At 43.1% G+C, this 15,266-nt stretch overlaps 1 protein-coding gene across 8 annotated transcripts in view; it reads left to right on the forward strand.

Moving 5' to 3' along the window:
- The window catches only part of SH3PXD2A (SH3 and PX domains 2A), a 267,552-nt gene that overhangs the window by 175,853 nt on the left and 76,433 nt on the right, over positions 1-15,266 (forward strand). For 3 of the 8 annotated variants that reach the window (XM_088669619.1, XM_088669621.1, XM_088669622.1), the window contains one exon: positions 1,927-1,971. The exons of the other annotated variants lie outside the window; for them this stretch is intronic. In XM_088669619.1, coding sequence (XP_088525745.1) covers positions 1,927-1,971 — 45 coding nt within the window. The remainder of the gene's footprint in view (positions 1-1,926; positions 1,972-15,266) is intronic. 8 annotated transcript variants of the gene reach the window in all.

The following is a 15,266-nucleotide window of genomic DNA, read 5'->3' on the forward strand; positions in this document are numbered from 1 at the left end:
GAATAGCTTGGTTGCACTTCAGCTGCTCCTTCAAAAAAAAAAAACAGTCATGGATAGAAATCTCACCCCCCCCCCTCACCAAGTAGGTCAGTTGCATACTATTTTAAAAACTGTATCTTGTGCCACTGCGGGAGCATATGGTTCCAATAGAACCATAAGCTCTATGCATTTTCTTATTCCAGATATTTTTCATCATTGCCTGTTTTTTGGCTCTTTCGAAATTGGTTTGGCATGGTCAGTGCAAACTCTGTTTGGGGTAGTTGGGGAGTTCTGGAGTATTTTCCCTGGATGGAATTATTCTGTGGCTTTATTTCATTATACTGTCACCTCTGTTTCTCTTTATCCAGAGAAACCTCAATAGCTAGACACAGTATGTACGTATTTGGTTTAGTGTTTTTAAACTTGCCATGTGTGCAGCGGCGTCGCTAGCCTTCTGGCTGCCCGGGGCGGCAAACCCGAAGGCACCCTGCTGGGGGGGGGGCATCCGTCGTGCGCATGTGTCGCGATGCATTACGCATGCGTTGCACTACGGAGCAGGTTGCTGGGGGGCGGTGCTCCAGCGCCTGGATCTGAGGATCCCAATACTAGAGCAGCGGCACAGGCAACCCGCTCCATAGCTCGCTTTGTGCTTCTTCCTGCTCAGGTGGAGCGGCGAGAGGCGTCTCGGGGGGGGGGGCGGCAGTGGGAAGTTGATGACATAGGAATGATTCACAGAAATAGTTCACCTAAGGAACCTCAGGGCCTGCATTTACAGTCCCGCAGCACAGGAGGGTCCTAAATGAACATTCTGGGCGAGGGGCTGTGCAAAAAAAAAAGGCTCTGTATCAGCACCTGGCCATGGGATAATGCTTTCTTATTTTAAAAACATGGCATCTAGTTGGCCACTGTGAGGGCAGGGTGCTGATGGGCCTAATCTGACCAAAGAGCTGGAAGTCCCCCATACTTGTTCTATCAGAAACTTAAGAAGCATTTTGGTTGCGCATATCTGAGCTTTTTCCAGTTCTGCAATATTCTTTTTCAGGAGAGGGGACCAGAATTGTGTACAGTATTCCAAACAAATGCAGTTGTAGAGTGTGCTGCCAATTGTTCCTCTTCAAGCAGGGCTTACGTTTGGCACCTTCAACATTTGGTACCAAATGCAAGCCCTACTGGGATCTGTTCCACTGATATACAGCAACCACAGTCAGACTATATAAATATCATAGCATAATCATGACTACTGACTGGAATAAGATGAAGTTTGCTTCCACTTCCCTGATTTTCTTGGCTATATGCAACATTGTGTTGTACAGTATAAAAGAATAATGCATTTTTAAATAAATAATATAATAATAATAAGTATTTGTGCCATGTACATGTCATGTAGTCCATGATTACAGAATGTTTTTAAAATAAGAAAGCATCATCCCATGGCCAGGTGCTGATACAGAGCCTTTTTTTTTTTTTGCACACCCAGGGTGTTCATTTAGGACCCTCCTGTGCTGCGGGACTCTAAATGTAGGCCCTGAGATTCCTTGGGTGAACCATTTCTGTGAATCATTCCTATGTCACCAACATCCCACTCCCCCCCCCCAGATTTGTCTCAATTGTTTGTATTATGCTTGTTAAAATTACTAATAAGTTATTCAAAAACAGAGCAAAGCCTTTCTGATTTAGACCAAAGTTACATAATCCCCTGCCTATATCTGTCACTAATGAAACTCTACCATAGAGATGACTTTGTGCCTTCTGATGCTCTTCTTCTAGCGACCTCCTTGGTTGTTTCCTTGCTGTGAGGTTTATGGAAATAGTTTCTCTGCGCGCACATAAAAGAAAAAGCTGTTCAGTATTTGCTGGGCCATAAAGCTGCTTCTCTGTACTGTATTTCTAATTCCTCTTCTTCTGCTTTTCTTATTTCTCTGCTGCTTCTTTTCTTGGACTCTGAAGTCTGGATGTCCAGCTTATCTGATTCTCCAAAGAAGGTTATTGCAGGTATTATATTGCTTTTATATACAAATTTGTGCTTGCTCTCTCTGGTACCCTGGATGTCAATTAAGGATCTCTGTAATGGGTGGGGGTGGGGAGAGAATGGCAGGCTATGGGCAGGTAAGTGGCATGGCATCCCTACCCAGGGATAGATTGGGATAGACCTTTGACTAACTGCATGGATCAACCATTTGGCCACTAGCGTAGATGGATTTAAAATAATTGGACAAGTTCATGGAGAGGGCTATTGAAGTCTATGAACCATGATGGCTATGTCTCCACCCACAGTTGAAGGCAGTAAAGCTTCTGAATACTAAATGCTGAAAACCACACAAGGGGAAGGTGCTCTTGTGCTCAACTTATGCTTGCAGGTTTCCCATAGGCATCTGATTTACCACTGTGAGAAAAGGATGTTGGACTAGATTGGCCATTGGCAGTGCCCCCCCCACCCGGGTATTCCATGGTATTCCAGTACCAGCACCTCTGTTTGTTGTTAAAAGGTGTGGCACTTACCCTAACAACTTCATGGCACCTATTTTCCTAGAAAAAAACCACTGGCCATTGGCCTGATCTGGTAGGCTGCTCTTAAGCCTGTATGTCTACTGACTGGCAGCAACTCTCCAGGGTTACATACAGGGGTCATTCCCAGCTTGCCCTTGAGATGTCAGAGATTCAACATGAAACCTTCTGCAAATTTGACCACTGAGAAGCGGCCTTTGCCCAAGATATAAATAAATTTCTATATTAAGTTCCTGGTCTTCTAAACTACTTAAACATACAACCTTGACTTCAAGATGATCTTCAGCTCCTATATTGGAGATCCTCCGATGGCTTATTTACCTGCTTCAGAGTTCCAGAACTAATGCTGTTTGCAGCCTCCTATATCAGTGGCGCTGTGGGTTAAACCACAGAGCCTAGGGCTTGCCGATCAGAAGGTCGGCGGTTCGAATCCCCGTGATGGGGTGAGCTCCCGTTGCTCAGTCCCAGCTCCTGCCAACCTAGCAGTTCGAAAGTATGTCAAAGTGCAAGTAGATAAATAGGTACCGCTACAGCGGGAAGGTAGGGACCCAGGTGGCTCTGTGGGTTAAACCACAGAGTCTAGAGCTTGCTGATCAGAAGGTCGGCAGTTTGAATCCCTGCAACGGGGTGAGCTCCCGTTGCTTGGTCCCAGCTCCTGCCCACCTAGCAGTTCGAAAGCATATCAAAGTGCAAGTAGATAAATAGGGACTGCTCCGGCGGGAAGGTAAACGGCGTTTCCGTGTGCTGCTCTGGTTCGCCAGAAGCAGCTTTGTCATGCTGGCCACATGACCCGGATGCTGTCTGCGGACAAACGCCGGCTCCCTCGGCCTATAGAGCGAGATGAGCGCCGCAACCCCAGAGTCGGACACGACTGGACCTGATGGTCAGGGGCCCCTTTACCTTTACCTTTATACATACAATGCCACGGCGAGGCTCCTTACGGGGTCCCGGCCGCAGGATCACATTAATCCAGTGCTTTACCAGCTGCACTGGCTCCCAGTGGAGTACAGGATCAGGTTTAAGGTGCTGGTTTTGACCTTTAAAACCCTATGCGGCTTGGGACCCTTGTACCTACGGGACCGCCTCTCCTGGTATGCCCCGCGGAGGACCTTAAGGTCCACAAACAACAATATTCTGGAGATCCCGAGCCATAAGGTGGCTAGATTGGCCTCTACTAGGGACAGGGCCTTTTCAGTATTGGCCCCAACTTGGTGAAATGCTCTTTCACAGGAGACCAGGGCCCTGCGGGATTTGTCATCTTTCCGCAGTGCCTGCAAGACAGAGCTGTTCCGCCTGGCCTTTGGGTTGGACTTAGTCTGACCCCTGTGTTTTCCTTCCTCATGGCTTGGATTTATGGACTACTTAAAATCAGGCTGCATTTTAAACTTAAATTTTAAATTTTAATACTGTATTTTAATCTAATCAATTGCTTTTTATGTTTTATTGTAATTTTATTGGTGTGAGCTGCCCTGAGCCCGGTTTTGACTGGGGAGGGCGGGGTATAAATAAAAATTTATTATTATTATTATGTTAGTTGTACAGTTTTACTGTATACCAAGAAAACTGACCAACTATTCTTTGAGCCTTTCCAATTATTTCAGCGAGTTCCATTTTTAAGTTATGCCTTATTTCATGTTCTATTCCTTTTAACTTGTCCCTTTGTTTTGCTGTCTGTTCAGGCCTCCCATTTCTGTTTTTCTACAGGCTGGCTAGCACAAGCCTTGTCAATCCATTATTTTCTCAATCTGTATTTGGTATTTTACTTGCCTGTTGTATCCATTTATGCACTAAGCTTCCCATCTTGTCTCTTTGTCTCTTCTAACATATTCTCGGATTTCTTTCTCTCCCTCCCTTTTTCTTCTTTCCCCATCATTCTCCCACCCCCTCTCCCTCTCAATTCTTTAGGTGAAAGGTGATTTCTATCTTCCATCGTACTCTTGAGTATTTGGATTTTACTATGTCAGTAGTTGTTTAGTTATTAAGAAATGGTATTATGATCCACTGCAATGCTTTCTCTTGATATTCTTCTGTGTTTTGCAATCATACTCCTCAAGAGGCCTGTATGGAGACAAAGAAGCATTAGAAGCAATTATGTAAATATATAACCCAAAATTAAAGTGGACCAGTGGTATTAATCCTTCCTCAGACCTGTAAGGGTCATTTTAAAGAGTACCCATCTAATGACAATTGCATTTGATGACGTCCCACATGGATACACCTGAGAAGTCAATTACAGTAAATGTGATATTCAACTGTTTCTTTTAAAAAAAATACAAATGGGACCTAATTTGCAAATTATACTGCACGAATCCTAGCAGTGTTGACATAACCTATTTCATAATGTCCTGAACAAAATTTCCCTAATCCACTGCACATTTCCCAAGAAAAAAGTGTTAAAGCGATTCCACAATCCCTAGGTAAGTTCTGCAGCATGGTGCAATTAATATTCACCGTATCCATAATACAATGACAAATCTCTTGAATCTCCACCACCACCACCACCACCATTTAGCTATTCTGCTCTTCTTCAGGAAACTGTATCCAAATCGGCTTACAATAAACATTAAGACAGTATCTTTTCCCAAATCATGCAGCTGCTTTTGGAATACAGTATTCTGAGATGATAGAGCTTGAAAATGTGCAGAAGAAAGTGCTGGGGGCAGGGACAACTCCCCTTTGAGATAAAGTTACTGTAATGGGGAGGGTTCTTGGTTAAGGGAGGGGAGGGAGTGAAGGGTCTGGAGATTATAGAGGTTTGTACAATTATGTGAAGAAAGTGGATAGACAGATGTTTGCCTCTCATATAATACTAGCAGTCAGGGTGCTCCAATGAAGTTACATGTTGGGAGGTTCAGGAGGAAAGACAAAAGCAAGTCCTTCATGCAGCAGATAGTCTATGGAATTTCCTACCACAAGATGTAGTAATGCCCACCAACTTGAATTTCTTTAAAAGGGGATTAGACAAATTCATGGAGGATATCAATGGCTAATGGTCATGTTAACTGTATCTGTATGCCTCTTAATATCTTGCAAAGGTAGGTACTCTCAGGTGACCAGCAAGCTCAAGAGCAACAGCATTTAGGGTGTGGCAATAGGTGCTTCCTTCCTGGTGAACCCATTTTTAAAGGCCTGTGTGGAGCTGACTTGCCTACCGAGTGACTTGTTTACTTATGAGAGTACTTATAAAGTGCCATCCGGTAAGAAAAATATAATGGTGGTGTACAATGAGGGGTGGGAGCTAGATAAGGAATAAAATAGAAGCCTCAATCTGAAGCTTTCATACTGGGTCCTGAGACACCAAGGAATCTGGCCACCTGCCCACAGTTTCTTATTTCAAGAAACACAGGCTTACCTGGAGAATACAGAGAGGTTATGAGCATCAGGGTGGGTGGACTAGAGTGTGGACAGAACTGAGCATATTTTAATTTTAAAAGGGAACAGGGCCTTTTAGAAAAGTTTGGAAACCACTGTCTATAAAAAGAGTAGAGGGCTAATACAGAGGCTAAGACTTGCTCATTAGTATTATGACACATCTGACCATGGCCACTTTTCAAGTGTGTGTGTGTGATGTTTCTAGTTCTCGTTTTTGTTGAGATTTGACAGTGTGTGAGGGCTTTTGTTTGCTTAATCTTCCAGAAAACTTGCCATTTTCTTGGAACTATTTCATATCCTCCCATTGCTACCGTAGCTGCTTTTTTATTTGTATTTGTGTGTGTGGTACTTAGAGATGGACTTAAGAGTATAGTCATAGTCTGACTGAAAGTAGGGAAGCATCAACATCCCCTCATTTGGCTCGAAAATCAGCCATGTTTTGTGAGCTTTTCTTCATTGTACTTGCAGAAGCTTGAGGGCTTTTGCAAGTACCGGGGTTGAAGGATGCTCACAAAAATCCTGATGTGACTAACAAAAATCCATGGAGACATAATGTTCTTCATGTGCTTCAAAAGAACAATTTTAAAATACTGAATGCCTGCCAGTGGCTTGGGTATATGTGTGGTAAAAAGCGAGCTATGCTGAAGACCCTCTTGTCCCATCAGTCTACATAGGTGGGTTGACCTTGGGCCTGCTTCAGCTGTTTCTGCAGCCACAGACCTTGCAGCTCAAGGTCATGGGTGCAAACAGCAACGTTGGCACTAATTACTTTGAGCTACAAAAAACCTAGTAAGCACAGCATTGAGGAAATGGGATTTGGGTGGGTGAAGCTGCAAACAGAATGGAAGCAAGGCGTCTGCCAGAGGTGGATTGTGCTTGAAGTCATTTGAGCAGGGGTGCTTGCATATTCTTCAAATACTCATTACTTCTCTAATTGAAGTTTATCCACCCATGCTTTTCATTATTCACACATGTCAGGTGCCATCTGAGCTATTGATTGCTTTCCATTATAGAAAGAGTGCATTGCTACATGCTGACCACCTTGGTTACCTTTGATAACCTTCCTCTGCACCTGCTTTTACAATGTGGCATTATGCCCCAACTCCACCTTTGATACTGTTTTGAATGGTGTCTCATTTGAAGGGTATAAAAGTGACAGCCTTCCTCACTCACCAGCTGCAGCTTCAAGCCAGCTGTGTTGATGAAGAGCCCTGATATTGCTGACAGCCAGTGTTCATTGTGATGAGTGGAGCTTTCAGAAGCAGGAATGTTGATAACAAACTTACTTCAAATTGTCTTTGTGTGCTTGTGCTTTTAGACTTCACATGTTGGAAATATGGCCGACAAACTACTATAAACACCTATCCAATTCTAACCTCTCCTTGGTGACTACACTCTTGGCAGCATTTTTGCTACCCTCACTTCCTTATCATTGTTGGTTTGGCTGTTATGTAGATGGAAAATTTGATACTGTAGAAGAGTTAGAAGTGACTTTTATGTTTATTGAAGTGAAGTTACAGTTTGTGGAAAAAGCCATAGAATGAGCCAGTATTCAGAGTTCAGATGACAGTTTGGGATTGCTTGGTGTAGCTCACAAAATGAAAACAGCATATGCCAAGAAAAAGAGTTCTTGATCAACTTCTTGCATTCATTTGATTACCCTGTCACTCACAGATGAACGTTGGGAACTACTACAATTCACTCAACTGGTTGTTGCTAGGACTGACTTAGAATTACATACACACCTGCTCTCCTCTAAAGGGACACGTAGATAAGGAATAAGGAATAAACTAGGAATTATTTCTGGCACCATATGGTATATTAGCATGGTTAACCTTTATTGGTTGATCAATAGTGTTTGCTGTAAACAATGTCTGCCATAACAATTGTTTTAGTTATATGAACTTCTTTTTACCTCTCCAGCTTATCAGTATGAGATCTCTGGTTAGGTTAGCATAGTATTATATGCATCATTCTTATGGCACCCAGTTGATGGCTAGAATGCCTGTATGCCATTCATGCACATGCATCCCAGATTAATCTGGAAACATTTGAGTTCTAATGAATTAGAGCCTGGCTGATACTACCATGGGATGTTCCAAAGCAATGAAGTGTTGATGGCTAGAATGGCTTCCTAGAGCATGTGCTAACCTTGCCCATTGCATAGCACATACTTTCTCGCCCTGAACATAATAAGTTAGGGATTTACAGTTGGCACTAGACCCTGCTCTTGTGGGTGTGCATCTTGCAGGGATCAAGACAGATGTGAGAAGAGTAGTCTTGGGATCACTCTGTAAGAGGCAAATTCCCCCTTGTCTTAAGTTCTACGAAACATTGGGGGTGGGGGTTGCAGGGAACAAACAATCTGGATGGCATGGAAAGGAAAAGACATTCTGAAGATTTGTCCTTGGATTTTGTGTGGCTAACACTGAAGGCCATGTGTGCCTCATTAGGCGTGGCTTTGGTTTAGAGAACTCAAAGCTCTTTCAGGTATCAAATTATGTCTTTCAGCAGTTTAATAGAAAGCAAAGTTTGCAGCCCATTGGATATTTTTGTGTGTATATGGCCATGGGAATACATACAACTGCCTAGATGTGAGATGGAGGTTGAGAAAGGGGAGGCTTGCAGCTCTAAAATGCTAAGACTCTGAGCCAAATTCTCTGTTTGGCACCATGCAGTATTACCTGGCTGGATTTGTTGCGATGGCAAGATGCAGGCAATTGGAGCTTCAGTAAAAGTCCATGTTTATGAGCAACCTTTTGCAGGGGAAAAAAAGTTAAATGGGAGGAAATTAGTTTATGTAAGCCATTCGAGAAAGCAATCCCCCCACCCCCGGTCTCTTCTGTGTTTAATGCTCTCAGGCAAAAAAAAAAAAAGGTTCTTTTTACTTGTCTTTCCTCCGCCTCCCCTAATCCTGCCTCTGCTCACCAATTCTCCCCTGCAAATATACCCTGGGCTGTTCTTACAACCTTCCTTTCCCCCTTCTGGCTAGGGGGAAAGATGCCTGTGGGGAGCTGTTTTCTGGAGAGAATCAGTAGATGGGATAGTGGGGTTAAGCATCTCTCCCTTCCAGCTTTCCCCACATTTATGTTACCTCAGCAAAAGTAATTTGGAAGAACTGTGGCTGCCAAGATGTAAAAGTTCTGCCCTGAGTGCACTTTGAGAACACTTGAACTGAGCATAGAGAGAACACCTGGTCTAATAGTTTCCTGCTCCTAAACTTCTCTAAACCAAACTGCCACCTTTAGGAATGTTCTTCTACTCTTCAATCCTGCCTTCTCTTTAAAAGATCAGCCTCTATCCCTTTTCTGTCTTGAAGCACAGCTAAAAGAATCCACACTTGCTTCGGCCAATTGAAGTGGGTCAAGTGCCAAAGTATTTAGGTGTTCTCCAACTGTTGGGGAACTTGTGTCTGGCAGCTTCTTGGATGCCCTCCAAGTGGTTTCACACATCTGTGTGTGGAATACCATTGCCTTAACTTTTTCTACCTGTAACCTAGTTGATTGGACTCCGTAGACTGTGAGCCAATTTTCCAAGAAGTTGAGGTGGTTGGGGAAAGGAATCTGACTTCACCCTTTCCCCTGTCTCAACTTTTTCTTGGCTGAATTTCATCTCTGAAACAAATCTAAAGTGATTGGGGGTGTAGAGCCTGGAGAACTAATGAATTGCTCTGATTAGAGATTTTCAAAAGAAAAAGGCATATAAGAAGGCAAGGCCAGAGATACGAAATGAGCACTAATTGTGTCAAATATCAGTGGGAGTAGGGAAGCACCACTTATTTTAAGTTACTAGTCTTGCTAACTGTGTATTGGACAGATCCCCAGTAAAGCACCTGCTGCAATTTAAAATGGAGCATTGGCTAACCTTTGTAAAATTGGTTGTGAATAAAAACAAACAAACATTAGATTTGGCAGGCAGATCAGTAGAACCAGATGAAAAAGGACAGGCAGACATGGATAAGGATAGAAATGTATGGAGTAGATGGAACTAGAATCAAGAAAGAGATCCCATTTGCAGCTTCCATGGATAATACTTGTTACCTTGTTTCTGTGTTGCTTATTGAACCACGTTTTAAAAAAGGCTGGATGAAAGTGAGCAATGCCACTTCCTCTTTAAAAATATTACATACTTTAGATAGGGTTTTTTGCATACCCTTAGTCAGAACAGGAAAGCGGGTGGTGCTGTGGTCTAAACCACTGAGCCTCTTGGGCTTGCCGATCAGAAGGTTGGCGGTTCAAATCCCCACGATGGGGTGAGCTCCCGTTGCTCCTGCCAACCTAGCAGTTCAAAAGCACACCCAAAAGTGCAAGTAGATAAATAGGTACCGCTCCGGCGGGAAGGTTAATGGTGTTTCTGTGTGCTGCTCTGGTTTCGGTGTTCCGTTGCACCAGAAGCAGCTCCGTCATGCTGGCCACAAGACCCGGGGAAACTGTCTGCGGACAAACGCTGGCTCCTCAGCCTGTAAAGTGAGATGAGTGCCGCAACCCCAGAGGTGTCTGCAACTGGACCTAACTGTCAGGGGTCCTTTACCTTTACTTTTTTTTTGTCAGAACATCCTCAAAACTAGCCAGGTTAAACTTTTATTTGCAGGATAGCTTGACACTTCAGCAATAGATGGAGGAACAGCAACAATCTGAGGTGTGTGTTGTAGCTAGGACTATGCTCAATGTTCCCCAATTCCTAATTTGAGGAAGTGCCCATATTCTAGATGTGGACTTTTGCGGGATTTTTTTTTACATTTTTAAGAAGTTGTTCACTGCTGTTGTTTCCATATTGGTTGCTGTCCTGATACTCCCTCTTTCTCTTTTCTATAATGATATTAGCCAAATCATCAACTGCATAAGAAGATGAGCCAATTTGATTTGGCTGCATGTTGCTGACATCACTGGAGGCAAATAAAGCCAATTCAGAGCAATTCCTACATAAGCAGCTGCTTTAGCTCACTTTTGAAGAAATTGCCTGAAGGGGAAGTGCCTTTCAACTCTCCTCTCAACTCTGCAGCCAGCAAAGCTCTAAATGTAGTTCATGCTCCTATTGACTTGACCATGAGGAAGGTAGCCATTTGAGTACAGAAGAATCATTTTTTTGGTTTCAGTTATTTTTTGTTTAATTAGGTTAAGTGGATTGTGATTTCATGGAGTAATATAGGAAACATAAACTGGGTAAATTGAGAAAGCTCCCATTTATCCAGAAACCTAAATGGCTATTTTAGATGTAAAGAAATATATTATCTGAGGAAACTATTTGATTGCTGGCAATCATGTCTATGTTACAGCCAGTCATGGCATTCATGTATGTGTGTATGCTTCTCTCTCTCTTTTACACACACACACACACACACACACACACACACACACACACACACACCCCTAGCCAGCAGCCTCAGTGGCCAACCAGATGTATATGGGAAGACAATAAAAAAGAATGATTGCTTGTTTGATAATCTGTATTCCTTGCATTATATTTTCTATATGGAAATGACTTCTGTATAGAAAATCCCCCACCTTTTGAAGACATTATTTTAAGTATGTTCTCTCAAAACATTTAATAATGAGAGAGGGTTGTCGGGCTTAATCTTTTGTTAGGAATCCCGTCTCCTAAATAGCTTATTTTTAAAGAGCTTTGTGATGTTGAAGGGTGGCCATGAACACATGCATACGTTTTCCATAGAGGAGTGGAGAGTGAAAATTCTCCTAGACCAGTGATGGCTAAACTCGGGCCTCCAGATGTTTTGGGACTACAATTTCCATCATCCCTGACCACTGGTCCTGTTAGCTAGGGATGATGGGAGTTGTAGTCCAAGCCATCGCTGTCCTAGACTGATTTGAATCCTAAGCACTCTTTCTTTAAAAAGAAACCAGTAGAAATTCCATCTCAAATAGCCTGGTCTTTTTTCCACGATTGACAATGGAACTTAATGATACCACAATTATTCTCGTCCCCCTCCTCCACATTTGTATTTCCTCTTCTTTAATCGGGAGAGTCAAAGAAGGGCAAATGTCTCTTCTGAACCTTCCTGCTAAGTGTCAGAAGGAACTCAATCCATGTTAAATTAGCAGACAGTTTGGATGAGTCAAGTCTCTCTCGCTCTCTCTTTCTGTTTCTCTCTCTTTCTCTAGAAGCTGTCCATCCTATAAATAAAACCTTTTGATAGATGGAACCAATTAAACACGTCTATGGAGAAGATTTTTATTTTACAAATGCTGCCCGAAAGAATACTTTTCTCTGCTCTGAAACAATGAAGGCTTCGTTTTCCTCTTTTTCTGTAGAATTGTGGATTGTGATAGCTGGAAAAGGTTTTCTGATTGCAGCCTCTTTCTTCCCAGTCATAAAATAAATATTGCTTAAGATGGTGTGATAGATACATCTTTGCAGACTTGGTCTCTAAATATGTACCATATTGAAGGTTTGCAACTAACTTTACCCTTATTTGACTTTAATATACAGTACTCCATACTATACTATAGAGTATACTTTACAATGCAATGCCTTTATTAAAGGTAAAAAGGTAAAGGGACCCCTGACCATTAGGTCCAGTCGTGACCGACTCTGGGGTTGCGCGCTCATCTCGCATTATTGGCCGAGGGAGCCGGCGTATAGCTTCCAGGTAATGTGGCCAGCATGACAAAGCCGCTTCTGGCAAACCAGAGCAGCACATGGAAACGCCGTTTACCTTCCCGCTGTAGCGGTTCCTATTTATCTACTTGCATTTTGACGTGCTTTCGAACTGCTAGGTTGGCAGGAGCTGGGACCGAGCGACGGGAGCTCGCCCCGTCGCAGGGATTCAAACCGCCGACCTTCTGATCAGCAAGCCCTAGGCTCAGTGGTTTAACCACAGCACCACCTGGGTCCATACTATACTATACTATAGAGTATACTTTACAATGCAATGCCTTTATTAGACCAGTCAAAATGTTGCAAAAGAACAAGCTTGAGAGAGGAACTTGCCTGTCTCTGTTTCAAAGTGTATTACAACTATTCTCTATTTTGTTTTACCAAAGTATAAGTGTCTGATTAACATGCACAGCTTCCCATATTAGTTAGTCGGCACTTCGTTGTCCAGTCCAAGCTGACCAGATCTTGGGCTGGAGGTGAGAATTCTCTTTCATCACAGTACCATTTTGGATGTATGCCATGAACTACAGGTCTCCAGGGAACTTACTTGCACCAAGCTGCCCCTAACTAAATTCTTTTTCCAATATTTATATCTGTTTTTCATTTTATCCCAGTTTTTGGCATGCAAGGAGCACCCAAGCAGCTAAAAACCATTACCATAGAATCATAGAGTTGGAAGAGACCACAAGGGCCATCCAGTCCAACCCCCTGCCAAGCATGAAACACCATCAAAGCATTCCTGACAGATGGCTGTCAAGCCTCTGCTTAAAGACCTCCAAAGAAGGAGACTCCACCACACTCCTTGGCAGCTAATTCCACTGTCGAACAGCTCTTACTGTCAGGAAGTTCTTCCTAACGTTTAGGTGGAATTTTCTTTCTTGTAGTTTGAATCCATTGCTCCGTGTCCGCTTCTCTGGAGCAGCAGAAAACAACCTTTCTCCCTCCTCTATATGACATCCTTTTATATATTTGAACATGGCTATCATATCACCCCTTAACCTTCTCTTCTCCAGGCTAAACATACCCAGCTCCCTAAGCCGTTCCTCATAAGGCATCATTTCCAGACCTTTGACCATTTTGGTTGCCCTCCTCTGGACACATTCCAGCTTGTCAGTATCCTTCTTGAACTGTGGTGCCTAGAACTGGACACAGTACTCCAGGTGAGGTCTGACCAGAGCAGAATACAGTGATACTATTACTTCCCTTGATCTAGATGATATACTCATATTGATGCAGCCCAGAATTGCATTGGCTTTTTTAGCTGCCACATCACACTGTGGTCTACCAAGACTCCTAGATCCTTTTCACATGTACTGCTCTCAAGCCAGGTGTCACCCATCCTGTATTTGTGCCTTTCATCATTATTTTTTGCCCAAGTGTAGTACTTTACATTTCTCCCTGTTAAAATTCTTCTTGTTTACTTTGGCCCAGTTGTCTAATCTGTTAAGGTCATTTTGAAGTGTGATCCTGTCCTCTGGGGTATTAGCCACCCCTCCCAATTTGGTGTCATCTGCAAACTTGCTCAGGATGCCCTCAAACCCATCATCCAAGTCATTGATAAAGATGTAGAAGAAGACTGGGCGCAAGACAGAACCCTGTGGCACCCCACTAGACACTTCTCTCCAGGATGAAGAGGAGCCATTGATGAGCACCCTTTGGGTTCGATCAGTCAGCCAGTTACAAATCCACTGAATGCTAGCATTGTCTAGCCCACATTTTACCAGCTTCTTTACAAGAATATCATGGGGCACCTTGTCAAAGGCCTTGCTGAAATCAAGATAGGCTACATCTTGATAGGCGACATGTGTGCGCACACTTGGGCACCACTTCAGACAGTAAAATGTCTTGGTCCAGCAGTGGTCAAAAACCTTGACCACTGAAATCAAGATAGGCTATATCCACAGCGTTCCCTTTATCTACCAGGCTTGTAATTCTGTCAAAAACTTTTAAAATTTGCAAAATATATAATGAACTTTGAAAATTTGCAATATATATAATGGATTAACAGCAGCTTCCCTCCCTCCTTGTATGGTTTATTCTCTTTTAAACTGGATGAGGACTGGACAGACCTTTAAATGGAGGTCTGTCCTCTGTGACCACCCTAACTGCTAGTTATGCGCTGGTTTTCCAGATGTAACTTCCTAGTAAACAGGCATAGGTTTCCACTGTTAGCCAGTGATACCACCCTAGCAAGGAGTAAGGAGGATTTTGATATCTACTGGCCAGTAAAGTGACCAGACCACTGATATGAGGTGTCTTGTGAGCCCAGGTGGGGATATTCAAGAAGTATGCCATCCTGTGCTTGGAGGTAATGCCCCTTTTGATGCACACATCAAACTGAATGTAATCTTGTAAATGTCTCTCATGAAGCTTAATGATTGCTAGCTCATTTGAGAATAAGTTTTGGCTTCCTTCAGGGTTTTCTTTTGTTCATGACTGTGTGTGTGTGTGTGTGTGTGAGTGTGTAAGTGTGTTTAAGTGGTCCTGGATGGGGGGAAGAGCCCTGGCTTAAAAAATGCTTTTGTAGCACATATTTCTTCTTGCAGGCGCCGAGGAGCAATGTACAGGGGCAGATTTTCCTGTGGGTGTTTAGAAGTGGGTGGGGAAGGGCCTTGTTTATCTTCTGAGTGACTTATGAGCGAAGGGGCAGGCATGCTTCTGCAGCAGCTTGTTGCTATAAGGCAGGAAGGGTGAGCCTTCGTCCCTGGTGACAAAACACACTTTTTTTGCTCCTTTGCTTTTTTGAAGAAAGAAAGAGAAAAAACCCACCCATATGATTAAGATTGAGAAAATGA

Source organism: Zootoca vivipara, chromosome 5 (genome assembly GCF_965207765.1).
Source record: "Zootoca vivipara chromosome 5, rZooViv2.hap1.1, whole genome shotgun sequence".
NCBI classification, from domain to species: domain Eukaryota; kingdom Metazoa; phylum Chordata; class Lepidosauria; order Squamata; family Lacertidae; genus Zootoca; species Zootoca vivipara.